Raw genomic sequence first — 17,659 nt, forward strand, 5'->3', positions numbered from 1 at the left:
GTGTTAGTGCGTATCGTTTGTGTGTTAGGGCGTATGTTGGTGTGTTAGTGCGTGTCGTTTGTGTGTTATGGCGTATGTTGGTGTGTTAGTGCGTATCGTTTGTGTGTTAGTGCGTGTCGTTTGTGTGTTATGGCGTATGTTGGTGTGTTAGTGCGTGTCGTTTGTGTGTTATGGCGTATGTTGGTGTGTTAGTGCGTGTCGTTTGTGTGTTATGGCGTATGTTGGTGTGTTAGTGCGTGTCGTTTGTGTGTTATGGCGTATGTTGGTGTGTTAGTGCGTGTCGTTTGTGTGTTATGGCGTATGTTGGTGTGTTAGTGCGTGTCGTTTGTGTGTTATGGCGTATGTTGGTGTGTTAGTGCGTGTCGTTTGTGTGTTATGGCGTATGTTGGTGTGTTAGTGCGTGTCGTTTGTGTGTTATGGCGTATGTTGGTGTGTTAGTGCGTGTCGTTTGTGTGTTATGGCGTATGTTGGTGTGTTAGTGCGTGTCGTTTGTGTGTTATGGCGTATGTTGGTGTGTTAGTGCGTGTCGTTTGTGTGTTATGGCGTATGTTGGTGTGTTAGTGCGTGTCGTTTGTGTGTTAGGGCGTATGTTGGTGTGTTAGTGCGTGTCGTTTGTGTGTTATGGCGTATGTTGGTGTGTTAGTGCGTGTCGTTTGTGTGTTATGGCGTATGTTGGTGTGTTAGTGCGTATCGTTTGTGTGTTAGGGCGTATGTTGGTGTGTTAGTGCGTATCGTTTGTGTGTTAGGGCGTATGTTGGTGTGTTAGTGCGTATCGTTTGTGTGTTAGGGCGTATGTTGGTGTGTTAGTGCGTGTCGTTTGTGTGTTAGGGCGTATGTTGGTGTGTTAGTGCGTGTCGTTTGTGTGTTAGGGCGTATGTTGGTGTGTTAGGGCGTATGTTGGTGTGTTAGTGCGTGTCGTTTGTGTGTTATGGCGTATGTTGGTGTGTTAGTGCGTATCGTTTGTGTGTTAGGGCGTATGTTGGTGTGTTAGTGCGTATCGTTTGTGTGTTAGGGCGTATGTTGGTGTGTTAGGGCGTATGTTGGTGTGTTAGTGCGTATCGTTTGTGTGTTAGGGCGTATGTTGGTGTGTTAGTGCGTGTCGTTTGTGTGTTATGGCGTATGTTGGTGTGTTAGTGCGTATCGTTTGTGTGTTAGGGCGTATGTTGGTGTGTTAGTGCGTGTCGTTTGTGTGTTATGGCGTATGTTGGTGTGTTAGTGCGTATCGTTTGTGTGTTATGGCGTATGTTGGTGTGTTAGTGCGTGTCGTTTGTGTGTTATGGCGTATGTTGGTGTGTTAGTGCGTATCGTTTGTGTGTTAGGGCGTATGTTGGTGTGTTAGTGCGTATCGTTTGTGTGTTAGGGCGTATGTTGGTGTGTTAGGGCGTATGTTGGTGTGTTAGTGCGTATCGTTTGTGTGTTATGGCGTATGTTGGTGTGTTAGTGCGTGTCGTTTGTGTGTTATGGCGTATGTTGGTGTGTTAGTGCGTGTCGTTTGTGTGTTATGGCGTATGTTGGTGTGTTAGTGCGTGTCGTTTGTGTGTTAGGGCGTATGTTGGTGTGTTAGTGCGTGTCGTTTGTGTGTTATGGCGTATGTTGGTGTGTTAGTGCGTGTCGTTTGTGTGTTATGGCGTATGTTGGTGTGTTAGTGCGTATCGTTTGTGTGTTAGGGCGTATGTTGGTGTGTTAGTGCGTATCGTTTGTGTGTTAGGGCGTATGTTGGTGTGTTAGTGCGTATCGTTTGTGTGTTAGGGCGTATGTTGGTGTGTTAGTGCGTGTCGTTTGTGTGTTAGGGCGTATGTTGGTGTGTTAGTGCGTGTCGTTTGTGTGTTAGGGCGTATGTTGGTGTGTTAGGGCGTATGTTGGTGTGTTAGTGCGTGTCGTTTGTGTGTTATGGCGTATGTTGGTGTGTTAGTGCGTATCGTTTGTGTGTTAGGGCGTATGTTGGTGTGTTAGTGCGTATCGTTTGTGTGTTAGGGCGTATGTTGGTGTGTTAGGGCGTATGTTGGTGTGTTAGTGCGTATCGTTTGTGTGTTAGGGCGTATGTTGGTGTGTTAGTGCGTGTCGTTTGTGTGTTATGGCGTATGTTGGTGTGTTAGTGCGTATCGTTTGTGTGTTAGGGCGTATGTTGGTGTGTTAGTGCGTGTCGTTTGTGTGTTATGGCGTATGTTGGTGTGTTAGTGCGTATCGTTTGTGTGTTATGGCGTATGTTGGTGTGTTAGTGCGTGTCGTTTGTGTGTTATGGCGTATGTTGGTGTGTTAGTGCGTGTCGTTTGTGTGTTATGGCGTATGTTGGTGTGTTAGTGCGTGTCGTTTGTGTGTTATGGCGTATGTTGGTGTGTTAGTGCGTGTCGTTTGTGTGTTATGGCGTATGTTGGTGTGTTAGTGCGTGTCGTTTGTGTGTTAGGGCGTATGTTGGTGTGTTAGTGCGTGTCGTTTGTGTGTTATGGCGTATGTTGGTGTGTTAGTGCGTGTCGTTTGTGTGTTATGGCGTATGTTGGTGTGTTAGTGCGTATCGTTTGTGTGTTAGGGCGTATGTTGGTGTGTTAGTGCGTATCGTTTGTGTGTTAGGGCGTATGTTGGTGTGTTAGTGCGTATCGTTTGTGTGTTAGGGCGTATGTTGGTGTGTTAGTGCGTGTCGTTTGTGTGTTAGGGCGTATGTTGGTGTGTTAGTGCGTGTCGTTTGTGTGTTAGGGCGTATGTTGGTGTGTTAGGGCGTATGTTGGTGTGTTAGTGCGTGTCGTTTGTGTGTTATGGCGTATGTTGGTGTGTTAGTGCGTATCGTTTGTGTGTTAGGGCGTATGTTGGTGTGTTAGTGCGTATCGTTTGTGTGTTAGGGCGTATGTTGGTGTGTTAGGGCGTATGTTGGTGTGTTAGTGCGTATCGTTTGTGTGTTAGGGCGTATGTTGGTGTGTTAGTGCGTGTCGTTTGTGTGTTATGGCGTATGTTGGTGTGTTAGTGCGTATCGTTTGTGTGTTAGGGCGTATGTTGGTGTGTTAGGGCGTATGTTGGTGTGTTAGTGCGTATCGTTTGTGTGTTAGGGCGTATGTTGGTGTGTTAGTGCGTGTCGTTTGTGTGTTATGGCGTATGTTGGTGTGTTAGTGCGTATCGTTTGTGTGTTAGGGCGTATGTTGGTGTGTTAGTGCGTATCGTTTGTGTGTTATGGCGTATGTTGGTGTGTTAGTGCGTATCGTTTGTGTGTTAGGGCGTATGTTGGTGTGTTAGTGCGTATCGTTTGTGTGTTATGGCGTATGTTGGTGTGTTAGTGCGTATCGTTTGTGTGTTAGGGCGTATGTTGGTGTGTTAGTGCGTGTCGTTTGTGTGTTAGGGCGTATGTTGGTGTGTTAGGGCGTATGTTGGTGTGTTAGTGCGTATCGTTTGTGTGTTAGGGCGTATGTTGGTGTGTTAGTGCGTGTCGTTTGTGTGTTATGGCGTATGTTGGTGTGTTAGTGCGTATCGTTTGTGTGTTAGGGCGTATGTTGGTGTGTTAGTGCGTATCGTTTGTGTGTTAGTGCGTGTCGTTTGTGTGTTATGGCGTATGTTGGTGTGTTAGTGCGTGTCGTTTGTGTGTTATGGCGTATGTTGGTGTGTTAGTGCGTGTCGTTTGTGTGTTATGGCGTATGTTGGTGTGTTAGTGCGTGTCGTTTGTGTGTTATGGCGTATGTTGGTGTGTTAGTGCGTGTCGTTTGTGTGTTATGGCGTATGTTGGTGTGTTAGTGCGTGTCGTTTGTGTGTTATGGCGTATGTTGGTGTGTTAGTGCGTGTCGTTTGTGTGTTATGGCGTATGTTGGTGTGTTAGTGCGTGTCGTTTGTGTGTTATGGCGTATGTTGGTGTGTTAGTGCGTGTCGTTTGTGTGTTATGGCGTATGTTGGTGTGTTAGTGCGTGTCGTTTGTGTGTTAGGGCGTATGTTGGTGTGTTAGTGCGTGTCGTTTGTGTGTTATGGCGTATGTTGGTGTGTTAGTGCGTATCGTTTGTGTGTTAGGGCGTATGTTGGTGTGTTAGTGCGTATCGTTTGTGTGTTAGGGCGTATGTTGGTGTGTTAGTGCGTGTCGTTTGTGTGTTATGGCGTATGTTGGTGTGTTAGTGCGTATCGTTTGTGTGTTAGGGCGTATGTTGGTGTGTTAGTGCGTATCGTTTGTGTGTTAGGGCGTATGTTGGTGTGTTAGTGCGTATCGTTTGTGTGTTAGGGCGTATGTTGGTGTGTTAGTGCGTGTCGTTTGTGTGTTAGGGCGTATGTTGGTGTGTTAGTGCGTGTCGTTTGTGTGTTAGGGCGTATGTTGGTGTGTTAGGGCGTATGTTGGTGTGTTAGTGCGTGTCGTTTGTGTGTTATGGCGTATGTTGGTGTGTTAGTGCGTATCGTTTGTGTGTTAGGGCGTATGTTGGTGTGTTAGTGCGTATCGTTTGTGTGTTAGGGCGTATGTTGGTGTGTTAGGGCGTATGTTGGTGTGTTAGTGCGTATCGTTTGTGTGTTAGGGCGTATGTTGGTGTGTTAGTGCGTGTCGTTTGTGTGTTATGGCGTATGTTGGTGTGTTAGTGCGTATCGTTTGTGTGTTAGGGCGTATGTTGGTGTGTTAGGGCGTATGTTGGTGTGTTAGTGCGTATCGTTTGTGTGTTAGGGCGTATGTTGGTGTGTTAGTGCGTGTCGTTTGTGTGTTATGGCGTATGTTGGTGTGTTAGTGCGTATCGTTTGTGTGTTAGGGCGTATGTTGGTGTGTTAGTGCGTATCGTTTGTGTGTTATGGCGTATGTTGGTGTGTTAGTGCGTATCGTTTGTGTGTTAGGGCGTATGTTGGTGTGTTAGTGCGTATCGTTTGTGTGTTATGGCGTATGTTGGTGTGTTAGTGCGTATCGTTTGTGTGTTAGGGCGTATGTTGGTGTGTTAGTGCGTGTCGTTTGTGTGTTAGGGCGTATGTTGGTGTGTTAGGGCGTATGTTGGTGTGTTAGTGCGTATCGTTTGTGTGTTAGGGCGTATGTTGGTGTGTTAGTGCGTGTCGTTTGTGTGTTATGGCGTATGTTGGTGTGTTAGTGCGTATCGTTTGTGTGTTAGGGCGTATGTTGGTGTGTTAGTGCGTATCGTTTGTGTGTTAGGGCGTATGTTGGTGTGTTAGTGCGTATCGTTTGTGTGTTAGGGCGTATGTTGATGTGTTAGTGCGTGTCGTTTGTGTGTTATGGCGTATGTTGGTGTGTTAGTGCGTATCGTTTGTGTGTTAGGGCGTATGTTGGTGTGTTAGTGCGTGTCGTTTGTGTGTTATGGCGTATGTTGGTGTGTTAGTGCGTATCGTTTGTGTGTTAGGGCGTATGTTGGTGTGTTAGTGCGTGTCGTTTGTGTGTTATGGCGTATGTTGGTGTGTTAGTGCGTATCGTTTGTGTGTTAGGGCGTATGTTGGTGTGTTAGTGCGTGTCGTTTGTGTGTTATGGCGTATGTTGGTGTGTTAGTGCGTATCGTTTGTGTGTTAGGGCGTATGTTGGTGTGTTAGTGCGTGTCGTTTGTGTGTTATGGCGTATGTTGGTGTGTTAGTGCGTATCGTTTGTGTGTTAGGGCGTATGTTGGTGTGTTAGTGCGTGTCGTTTGTGTGTTATGGCGTATGTTGGTGTGTTAGTGCGTATCGTTTGTGTGTTAGGGCGTATGTTGGTGTGTTAGTGCGTGTCGTTTGTGTGTTATGGCGTATGTGGGTGTGTTAGTGCGTGTCGTTTGTGTGTTATGGCGTATGCTGGTGTGTTAGTGCGTGTCGTTTGTGTGTTATGGCGTATGTTGGTGTTTTTTATTTCTACTCTCCGTCCAAATGGAAGTGTTTACACTAAATTGTTCATGGTATAGGTCTTATTATCAATTTGCGAAAGCATTGGGTGGGATTTCAACCCGTGGCCTACTGATCGCAGGCGAGTGTTCTTTCACAGAACCACCGACACATTTTAAGCTACAACGATATTTAGAAAAACAGCTTTGGTGAAAGTCCGTTTTCCTTTACGCTTTTATAAACGTATTAACGTCAAATTATTCTATAATATTTTTAATATTTATAAATTAAATTAAAATTAAAATTAATTAATTAAATATTAAATACGATCGTGGCCAGGAATCAAACCCGGGTCATTTTTTAGCAGGCGGATTGTTTACCGCTGAGCCATTGACTTTCACGTCACTATCTTGAAAATAAAAAATGTCACAGGTCTACTCTACGAAGAGATTTATAATTTGGCTGGCCAACTTGTTACTTTTGAAAGTGTTTCAGTTTACAATAGGCCTTGGCTCTTCTGATAGAAAGGCTGATGGTGGCGATTTCCTGGGCACAATTCCCTGACAGTTCCAAGGACTAGTAACTGATCGCGAGAGAGTTGTCAGTCCTTACCAACGTTATGATTTATATGGAAATTGACGAATCTAATAATGTTTTTATTTCTACTTGGTGTCAAACTGAGTGGCGAGAGGGGTTGAAGGAAACATGCCACTGGAGGGCGCTTCAATCGTGTCTGAGCAAAATAAACAACCTTGGGGATAATTTGATTTAACGGGGAAGGAGCTTATTTTTCGAGCATAAGTGGAATTAGGATACATTCTTCGCGAAACAGACAATCATTAAAACCATTCCATTTGAAAATTACAAAGTGTCATACTTTTGATAATATTACGTTGCCTATGATTTTAAGTACTTTTTTCTTAATACCTGATATATAATCGTCCCTAAAATTATTTTTCACAAACTTAGGGGAAGTTAAAGTGCCGTTTTAAGATCTTCGTAGGCCCTGGGCACTAAGAACTTTGTAGGCCCCGTTTCTAAGAAGAAATATTTTAATTGAATTTTTTCAGACTCATAAACTTTGGTAGGCCTTTCAAAACTTCGTAGGCCCTGCGCAGAGTGCCGGTTGTGCAAATTGAATAAAACGGCCCTGGGAAAATAGTAAATGTAAGGATCTCGTTTCGCGCATGCTCTCGAAAGTTAAATTAAAATTAGATGCGACGAAATTCCGAGAATACAGCAATTGAAAAAAGAAAGTGATTCTCGTTGATTTAGTATAATTGCAGTAAAAGGAATGGAAGAAACCCGTTTAATTAAATTAATCTTCAAAGCACACTTTTGCTAGACTTAATAAAATATTTTTATTTTCGTAAAAAATTTAAACATTCTCGAAATATTGTTCATTTTTAAAGCAACAAAAATATTAACTTCGAGTAAAAACCAAATTCTCGAAAATTGAGATTGAAAACTTTAATTCAATACCTGTGGACTAGTTCGCTTTGCATTGACCAGGACCTGGGCACGGGTGACTGAGCGGAGGACGAAGAATCCATCGTTGACCGGTCAATCGGGACATCGATGGATTCTCGCGTCCCTCTCATTTTTAACCTATACAAATCGATATAAAAACGGTTGAACCAAAACAAAATATATATAATAACCCCGAAAAAGCAAAAAAATAAAAAGCGAATGAAAATAACTTGAGTGTTGGTACGGACCTCTGCGTGATCGGTTATCCCGCCGATATCACTGGGGCCTGTTCGTTTGGCAGAGTGGAATCACGACTTTCTAGAACACACACACATACACACACGAATTGACATTGACATTTAGTATGAGCATTGAAAAGAGGTGATCCAGGGCGGCCTACTCTCAAACTTGCCCTGGGACGAAAGTTGTAGTAATTTGAAAAAGTAACTCACGTCGTTGTTGGAAAGGGTGGCGAGAACAGCTCTTCGTTGGTTGGCGGATGAGCGAGAGCAGCGGAAGGGGTCACCGCGGGAGAAAGGAGGCACGCCATCTCGGCAGCTGTAGACGATGCGAGCTATTTGTTGCTTGAACAGCTTGGTCGTCAAAGTATAAAGGATCGGGTTGAGCGCCGAGTTGACCGGCAGCAGGAAAACCGCCACCCAAGCGTTCAGTTGACCATCGATCGGAATGCCTGTCAAAATACAGGAAAAACCAAAGATGCTTTTGTTGGTCATTTCTCGCTCGCGTCGCTTTGGTTTCTTTATACGGTAGGCGTCAAATCACCTTCCCTTTCAAAAATATACCCAACCCAGAATCCTTATCTACCGCTTTCGGAGATGCGAAGTCTCAATTTAAATTGATATATCGTTGTGGCTATTGTCTTACTTTGGTTGCTTTTTAGGATTTTTTTAAAGATAGACTAAATTTCCTTTTCGTTATGGGTTCTTTTTAAACATTAAAAATTTAACGCTTTTTCGCATAGATGATTTATGTTTAGTAAACTTCTTTAGTTGTTTCTTCAAATGATCTTTTTTCCATGACTATTAATTTGGATTTTTTTCGTTCTCTATTTCTCTCTCTGCGGCCGGAAACGAAAAATTGATGCGTTAGAAACTGAATTACTATCATTCTCATTTCATTTGGTACTCGTATTGATCGACATCAATATTTCGTCTCTGCTTAATAATATATATTCTACGAGGGTATCTACTGGTGGGTGACTTCACCCTGAACACGAGTGTAATGAGTGTGGAATACTTCTACAGGCGTAGGCCTATTTTCACAATCGCTGGAATTGGGATGATGCGTGAATATCAAAGAGATAAAAATAAGTTTTATCATAAGAAGTATTAAAAAATTTATTTGCAGGCTAAGGCTAAATATTTAAAAATACAATTCGGAGGTAAAACCGTGTTTGTCCCAAGAACATCATAAAACGATTTTCTAAAACTATAAAGAGTGAAAATATCCCTTCGCATTTTGATTCTTACTCGTGGTAAACTTGACGCCTCCAGCCTGCGAAGGTGCACGATTCATTTTAGGGGAATATATGGATACTTCTATCGTAAGAGATGTATTATAAGCCTTTGCTCATACGTATATATTTGGAGTTCCACGAACCAGTGAAAAAATGTAAGAAGACACGAATCGGGTCTTCTTTCTAGGGATAATCTTGAAATAAGGGAAGTCATTCTCGCATTAACGATTTCCCGAGGGTAGAGTCAGAAGAACCTCTGTTGACCGTAACTCGTGACCAGTCACACGTCGCGACTTGGATTACAAATCCAGACTGAGAGAGAATAGGGAGAGAGGGGAGAGGCGCCAAGAATAGCTTGTACTCCCGTTCTATCAAAGAGCCGGGGCGCTCCGCTAATACGTACCAGCCATAGAAAGAATCTTGAGAATGACGATGGGAACCCAGCAAAGGAAATCCGTGGCCACGATGAAAGCGAAGCGTTGAGCGATGGTTTTATCCTGTTGCTGGTGATGTTGGGTGGATCGAAGTCCGATACGGGACGTGGAGATCGTGAAGAACATGCTGATGTAGGCGAAAAAGATGAAGAAGAACGCCAACATGTTGACTCCGCAAAAGATAAAGGTGGAGTACTCCCACGCCTGCGCCACAAATTTCAAAAATCGTTAATTTCCCTCGCTGCTTTTGGCTCATAGATACGCGAACTTTACCGAGACACGAATCTAAATATAGAAACAGTCTTTATATATTGCAATTTACATCATAAAAGTTTATAAGCATTGTATTTATCTGATGTGGGTAGTTATCTTCTTCCACCGAAGATAATCTCACGGGGCTCAATTTCAATTCGCTTACGTGCTATTTTATATTAACATTCATTTTTTGGGTGTTTTTAATATCGATTTTCGATTATAAGGGTGCAATTAGGCGATGTATTGATGTAGAATTTTTACTTTTAAGCTAATAAGATTAAGAGCGCACCGACTGTATCTTTATATCTCAGAGTCACTTTGAGAAATTTTTCTAAATATTTAAAAATACATTTTACCAACTGAACGTCATTTTTTCAGGGCTTGAGCCCCCACAGGAAAAAACACAATAATAGTCAGGTAGTCTAATACCCAAGGCACAACCTGAGGCCTAAGTCATCAAGCGACTTAAAGCCATTAATTCAGGTAGCCGGGTTACAATGCGTAGAAGGGTGGTGGAAAGCCCTGCATGCCACTCGAGCCAACAGCTCCCTACACTAACTATTACCGTTAACCTCAACAAGTTTTTATGGAAGGGGAAACCGAAGAGCTTAGGGTAAAAATCCCTTAAACTAATGTGGAGAGAACTTGCAAACTCAAAGCAGAAGGAGTTGTTCCGAGTTTTCACACAGTCAGGCGTGGTTCTAGGGGGTGGCCCAATGGGCCCGTGCCCCCCCCCTAAATTTCTGGTTTATATAAACTTCCATATGCTTTCCTCCCACACCCTCAATTATTTCCTGAAGTATGGGTCCCCCTAAGAATAATTTTCTAGAACCGCGCCTGCGCAAGCTGGGATAGAACCCGGCTCCTCTTGCTGCGAGGCGAAAGTGCTAACCGCACCGCCACTCCAGTCTGAATTTAGCCTTTTTACAGAAGTTATTTTGATTAAGATGAAATAAGCAAAAAATTGATTTAAATAGATTCGTTTAAACAGAAAATTTCGTCGTCGTGTACCCTATTTAATCCAATTATCTGAAGCCAGCTAGCCTAAAATATCATCGTAATTCGTTGTGAAGAAAGGCCTAGTGATCTAGCCTTGATCAGTGTATACATATGTTTTTCTGACATCGATTTCAATTTTTTAATGAATGAATTCATTGACGGGTGAGATGTGTGGAAGAACATTTTCTTAAATATTGTAATCAAGATTTTGAGCGGTAATTTTAAGTAAAGTTTGAAAAACAATAATATCATTATTGTAAAGAATAGGGTACTCGTTAGGTTAAAGAACGTTACTACCGCTAATTGGGAGGTTTGTGGATATTAATTTTGCGTAGCGTCCTTGAAGGGTTTTAAGCAAGGGTTTAAATGGCGGTGTCTGTATACCCCATTAATGAATTCAATATTGACAAACGATGTTGTAAACTAAGATAAAATGCTTCATACTTCGGTGAATGATGCTTTGTTAATATCCTTTTCGAACATATGCTTTAATAACTAGAAATTTTATTCTCCGGAGGGTTTAAACGGATACGCGGCGTTACAATAAAATTTGTAATAACTTCTTAATGAGAATCGGGTTGTTTGAAATTCACCCGAAGGCGATGTAGCCAAAATTTGATAATCTTCCGACGGACTCCCGCGACTTACGTATAAAACCAATCGATACAAGCGAGATCTTCTCTTCGCCTATAGCTATATTCGCTAACGGGTATACAGGCAGTTTGGCTGAAAGCAACAGCGGTGGTAAAGTCTACGAGCTACGATTCGATCACGTGTGAAATATTAAAAGTATTTACCTGCGAGAAGGGTTTGTCGATGTGAAGGGGTAAACAGACTCCGTTGTTGCCGTAGAACTCGTCTCCGTAGTAACGAATGTTCAGTAATGGAAGAACGGAGAACAGGAGCGACAGCGACCAGGCGACCAGGGTCGAGAAGGCGGCGAACGTTTTCGTTCTCCTTTTGACCGACAGGGGGTACATGATGGAAGCGTATCGGTCGACGGTAATGATGGTCAAAATGAAAACCGACGCTTCGCTGCTGGTGGTGCTGAGGAAGCCCGAGAACGCGCACTGCCAACTGTGTCTCCAGCGATCTTCGTGCAGGATGTACTCTCCGCGGAAGGCGACGTCGTAAGCGGCGATGACGAACAGGTAAATGCCCATCAGCAAGTCGGAGAGGGCCAGGTTCTTGATGTAGAAGGAATGCACTTCGTTGGGCTCGCTCACCAACAGACGCCCCAAGAGAACCACCGCGTTGCCGACGCAAGCGAGAAAAGCGACGATCCATACGCTAATTCGCAAAAGTATATTGTCCAGGAGATGGGCGACGCTGCTGATTCCGTCCCCCTGGGGCTCGCACACTCGGACGTGCATGGCGTAGGAACAGAAAGAAAATTCGTCGAAGTACCTGCCAGCGGGAAGAAAACGCCACGGTCGCGGTCAACTTCTTCTTTTCCCCTAAAGGCTGGTTTTCACTTGGGCAAAAACGCCACAGCGGTGAACGTCGACGCAAAAAATCCCCGTTAGGCCTAATACAAATTTTACGCGTCGAAGCTCACCGTCGCGTCGTGCCATTTTGGTCCTAGCGAAAACCAGCCTTTATTCGCAACTACCGTAATATATTCCACTTCGCGTTTTACTTTAGAAAACAACGATCTAAGCTTCAACGGAACGCTAATCCGTTGGAAGTCCCGAGTTTAATATTACTTCTATAAAGAACTACGCATTTGCGTCTTGGCCGTATTCGAGCCATTATATAATATCTTCGCCGTCGTTAAATGTTTTTTTTATTACCGGTACTTTTGGGTTTTGTGGATGTAAAAGTCCAGCAAACATCGGAGTTCTTTTTCATCCCCGGGGCCCATTACGGGAATTAAATGCCATTTCTAGCGGGCCCAAGGCGCCTTTTGGAGAGCATTTGGGGAAAAGAGTCGACCCATCTTTGGTCGCGCGATATTTAGATTTCGAATATAACGGGAAACAATGTATAAATTGACCCCTATTCGAAAGGTTTTTAAGAAAGTGTATTCTCGTTGTCTTTATTAAGCTTATAAAGTTTCGTCTTCTGTGGAGAAAGGAGCGAAAGATTGCTATAAGTCACAGCTGCGGCAACTTTGCACCTCCCATGAGATGATTTTTAATTGCTTTCGTTGTGAAATTTACTAAGAATAACCGTTTTGTTTTGCTTATTTCGAAAACTTAAAATTTACTTTATGACTTGGGAATATACATTATACGGTAACTCTTAGGAAATTTATGCTATCGCATTTTGTCCCTATAATGTAGGAGTCTTTTTAAAGATTATTCTTCCAGGAACTATAAATTTCACGTGATACGTGACCGGAAGCATTTGGTAATCAAATACTCTTTTCTACACATATATCGGAGCTACACTCTTAAAAAAAGGGTTTCTTTTCAAACCTTTAAGGGTGTTTTCTTGTCCCATATTTAACACCTTAACAGGTTTATAAAGGATGTTATTCTACACCTTAAAAAGCAGTTTTCCTGCTAGGGTGTTTATTTACATTGTTCGGGGTGCTTATGTCCTCCGTTTTGGTTCCTTTGTTAACAGTTTGTGGTATTAAACTATTCCCTTCAGGGTTATTATCTACTCCCTCTAGGGTACAAGACGACTCCTTTTAGGGTACCAAACGACTCCCTTCAGGGTGTTACACTACCCCCTTCAGGGTTCTACAATACTCCCTTAAGGGTTCTATAATACTCCCTTTAAAGTTTTATCACTACTCCCTTTAAGGTTCTAAACTACTGCCTTAAGGGTGCTACAATACTCCCTTTAAAGTGTTAAAATACTCCTTTTAGGGTACTAAACTACTGCCTTAAGGGAGCTACACCCTTACCAGGTGTTAAATCACTCAATTTCCGGGTAATATAACACCCTTTATACACCTTTTCAGGTTTTTAATTTGGGACAATAAAAATCCCTTTAGGGCGTTTAAATTAACATTCAAGAGTGTTTTTTTTACAGATATTACACCCTTAATATACAATTAAAACACCCTTTTTTAAAGAGTGTACGCGAATATGGTGTAAAATTCTGCCACGCGTCAAATACAAACATCGAAGCGCAACTTACAAATAGTGAAGCTTCTGAAGAGGATCGAAATCTTCTTTTTGAACTTTTTTCAGATCGTTATCTTTCAAGTTTCTGATGGAAAAAAGTGAGAAGGAAAATATATTTTTGATCGTATGTCAATATGCCTCTCGTTGCGTTGTTTAGGCCGTCAACTGCACTCTCTACATTTCCCCTTACAAAAAAATTCTAGATAAATTCTATAGAAATAAAAATGGAATTATCTATATTAACTATATAGAAATTTGGGTCAATTTTCTATGAACATAAAATATATTATCCAGAATTTTCTATATATTTTCTATAGAAAAACATTAACAACTAGGATTATCAATGATATGTCAAATTTTGATGGATATATATTTGTTGCTAATTTTGTTAACACCATTGAAAGCGACTGATGTTGTATCTTTTAATTTTTTGATAATTTAATAAATAGTTATCGATCTGCTTAATTGCAATTTTTATTTGTTTCTTCTTCTATAGAAATATTGGTGTTCTCTACATAATTTATATAGAAAAATATATGTATTTATAAATTCTTAAGTTATTTTTATTCTATAGAAAGTTAATATATCAGATATATAATTTATGTAGAAAATCTGTAGAAATTCCATAGAAACCATTCTATAAAATTTGTATAGAAATTATGAATTAAAAATATTTTATTTTCTATATAATTTGTAAAGAAAAGTCTATAGTGTATAGAAAAACCTAGATCTTACATAAGGCTCTATAAGATTTTATAAAATATTTATAGAAAAATTTTGTAAGGGTCATATCCCCCTTTTCCCATTATATTCTACTAACATAAATTTTGAGCCTTAGCGGTCGGTATTAGTACCCTATATTAAACAGATTCCAATGACTTTGTAGTTTGCCGTCCAAACCATCTTGGCCCCCAACCAGATTTTTTTTTTCTTTTAACGAGCGAAAATCAAAATAAGCGCGATAGGAAAGACAGGTGCTAATTAATTAATATTTAAATAATAAAGGATCCAACGCTCAAGAAAATTTGATTAAACGCTAACACTCATTTTTTATTCTCGCACGGTATTATTATTCTAAACCATTCAGGTGTGTGTGGGATCCATTTTACTCAAATAGTCCTCCTCCCGACATTTCTTTCGAGCAGAAATTTAATAAAATTTTGCAGACGTTTTCCTAGCTTTATAAAATTGCCCTGTTTTTGTTTCATTTTGCTGGTTAAAAATGTCATTTTTGCGTAATTTGAATTTTAAAATTTTTTATGTTGATTTTTAAAGTTTACCCGTAACTTATATCTTAACTTTGAAACCCAAAAATATTCCTATTAAAATGACGGCCCATTAAAAAGGAATTTTTAATTCTCTATTTGTTTCGGAACTAGAATGTCTTCGTAGCCTCTTAACAAGACCTTTTAAAGTTTCTTCAATGAAAATGGAAAGTTATTAAGCGGACGCGAAATACACTTCGCTAAAAGGTTTTTCGTCCGAGAATCCTTTTAAGTCAGGCTTTTAGATCAAATCTAAGCCAAGGACCAGTCTACTAACGGAAAACGGCGCTAAGTTAGGGTATTCGCTTACAAAGACTGCAGAGATTGAAGATGTCGAAAGGTATCCTTGCCCATGACTTTGATCCCGTTCCCTTGTAAATCCCTAACGAGAAAAAAAAACACGCAATCAAATAAAGACAGCGTGAGAATTTAATATAATCCCGCGAAGCCTGAATATTGGCTTCTAAGCTTAAGGACTAAATTTGCAGGAAATGAAAGAAATGCCTTATAGCTTTGAGACTTGAAGGTCGAATTTATACACCCCGGTACACTTAAGCCGATTTCAAAGACTACAGTCAATGAATCCAATCGCTCTTTTAATAAAGAAATTTAATTGGCTGTGGCTTACGTTATTTTCTTGTACGAGTTTATAAAGTTTGAGAAACTATGGCAAGGCCTAGGTTTTTGCAGTATTAGTTTGAGTTCGGTTTAAGTTAGTTTTAGGTGAAGAGTAGGTTCGGGTAAGGTTAAAAGTAGGTTAGTCTTAGGTTAAGGTAAGGTAAAGTTAGGTTTAGGTAAAATAAGGTTCAGAGTAGTTTAGTTTTAGGGTAAGTAAAGGTTAAAATTAGGTTAAAATAAGGTTTAAAGTAGGTTAGTCTTATGTTAAGGTAAGGTTAGTCTTATGTTAAGGTAAGGTAAAAATTGGGTTACTATTTGAATAATGAGGTTGAACAATTGCCTTGGGATTGCGAGAGGATTTTTGACCAATGAAAATTGGGTTTGGTTGACACGATTTTAACGCAGATCTTACGTCACTGACTCTTACTTTTGAAAATCTACTAGTTCGTGCTAAGACTATATTATTTGTCACGTAAGAGAAACACGTTATTTTTCGTTTTTAGCTTTATATTATAGATACTCGTCGCAAAGTTGAATGTAAATATTTCGAAATTTGGGACATTTTAAGAAAACGCTTGACAAAACATTGAGTGAAAACTTACAATTTGAATAAAGCTGACAGATTTCCAAACGTCTTTTCGTCCAAGTGGTAAATGCTGTTGTAAGCCAGTGATCTGAAACAAGAATCAGTATCTCAATAAGAAAAGTGGATGAGAGTGCGATAGCTAGGAATTGATAAGGGACACTTACAAACTTCGGAGCTTGGTGAGCCCCGTAAAAACCTTCTCTCCGACGGCGAAGATGTGATTCTTCGAAAGAGATCTGTATAAAACGTACGTCAACAGAGGTGCTTAAATAACTGTTACCACGCAGCCGTTCGTTATAAACCTAAGTTTATTATAAGCGTCTGCTGTTACGTAGTTTTTAAATATAAACAAATTAAAATAATCCGACTGTGAAAATTGTTTTTCTTTAAAAATACCAATCTAAACTGTAAGGTGTAATTGTGAAAGCAGCTCAATGCACAAATTAACGATTTTTCGAGACAAATTCAAACGAAGCTTTGGTTATGTTTGCGAGCGCAACTAACAAGGAGACTACCCGAGGTGTAACACACCGATTTTGTTCAAACTCGGGGTTTAAGTAAGCCTTAATAAATCACGAAAATTCCCAAAAGGAAAAGTTTCAACGGGCATTAGTTTTGCCATGGCAACCGAAAATGTTTTTGACAACACAAAATGGAAAATTCCTAACCGAAAAAAAAAATGGGATTTTGAAAATTTCTAAGTGTGCCCCCCTGGAAAATTTGATCAATTTAACTTTTTTTCGTCAATTTTGATAAATGTTTTCTAGTTTTTGCATTTTAATTTTTTTTAATTCTTTGGAAAAATTTCCTAGGGGGCAGGCACCCTTAGAATATTTCAAAATCCCATGTTTTTTTTTCGGTAAGGAATTTTCCATTTTGTGTTGTCAAATACATTTTCGGTTGCCATGGCAAAACTAATGCCCTTTGAAACTTTTCCTTTTGGGAATTTTCATGAATCATTAAGGCCTACATAACCCCCGAGTTTGAACAAAATCGGTGTGTTACACCTCGGGTAGTCTCCTGTAAGAAACCAGTAACGAAAAAAATTGAAACTACACAAAAAATGGGCTGATTCACTTACAGCTGAACCAAATTTTTTAAATGGCTAAAGACGAATGGTGGAAGCTGCACCAATTGGTTTTCGTCCAAAAATCTGCACGAAAAAAAGACCAGATTGTATAACTTCTCTTTTTCCCAGAAACGCGAAAAATCCACAAGATACTATTTGCTCAGCTTAATCAAAGGCTAGAATCTTCCCTAGCCTTCGATTTAACTGTCAACTGATCCTTGGACAACCTAAAAATGACTTACAATCTTTCCAAGTTTAGAAGATCGTTAAAAATCCCAACTTCCAATCGATGAATTTCGCAGCTCCGCAAATCTCTGCGCGAATGAAGAGAACCGTCAAAAAGGAGCTATAGAACCAATTCTATATAATTAACTATTTCTTACAAATCCTCCAAATTCTCCAAACCGTAGAAAGATCCTAGATGAAGCTCGCTCAAAGGATTATGGGATAGCACTCTAGCGTAGCAAATGGGAAAGATAAAAAATATTTGGCCGGAATGAGTAAGGGCCGGATTCAATCTTAATTAATGGTTTTTTAAGGGACCCTTGATAAAGCGCTTACAATAGCTCCAGAACGACGTTCGAGAGAAACGTGCGTTCCCGTATCGACGTCAGTTTGTTTCCGGACAGGTACCTGAGCCGAGGTGAGAAAAAGGAAACACCTTTTTAGT

At 40.7% G+C, this 17,659-nt stretch overlaps 1 protein-coding gene across 1 annotated transcript in view; it reads right to left on the reverse strand.

The window, feature by feature from the left end:
- The window catches only part of LOC149932980 (uncharacterized), a 44,152-nt gene that overhangs the window by 4,906 nt on the left and 21,587 nt on the right, over positions 1 to 17,659 (reverse strand). Inside the window, exons 9-21 of the mRNA XM_090155607.1 lie at positions 17,551 to 17,622; positions 17,373 to 17,444; positions 17,232 to 17,303; positions 17,002 to 17,073; positions 16,085 to 16,156; positions 15,937 to 16,008; positions 15,027 to 15,098; positions 13,465 to 13,536; positions 11,169 to 11,778; positions 9,087 to 9,321; positions 7,659 to 7,897; positions 7,455 to 7,524; positions 7,219 to 7,344 (exon numbers count right to left, since the gene is read on the reverse strand). Of these exons, the coding sequence (XP_090011733.1) occupies positions 7,483 to 7,524; positions 7,659 to 7,897; positions 9,087 to 9,321; positions 11,169 to 11,778; positions 13,465 to 13,536; positions 15,027 to 15,098; positions 15,937 to 16,008; positions 16,085 to 16,156; positions 17,002 to 17,073; positions 17,232 to 17,303; positions 17,373 to 17,444; positions 17,551 to 17,622 (1,702 nt within the window). The 3' untranslated portion in view covers positions 7,219 to 7,344; positions 7,455 to 7,482. The remainder of the gene's footprint in view (positions 1 to 7,218; positions 7,345 to 7,454; positions 7,525 to 7,658; positions 7,898 to 9,086; positions 9,322 to 11,168; positions 11,779 to 13,464; positions 13,537 to 15,026; positions 15,099 to 15,936; positions 16,009 to 16,084; positions 16,157 to 17,001; positions 17,074 to 17,231; positions 17,304 to 17,372; positions 17,445 to 17,550; positions 17,623 to 17,659) is intronic.

Source organism: Leiobunum rupestre, chromosome 8 (assembly GCF_980474605.1).
Source record: "Leiobunum rupestre chromosome 8, qqLeiRupe1.1.hap1, whole genome shotgun sequence".
Taxonomy (NCBI): domain Eukaryota; kingdom Metazoa; phylum Arthropoda; class Arachnida; order Opiliones; family Sclerosomatidae; genus Leiobunum; species Leiobunum rupestre.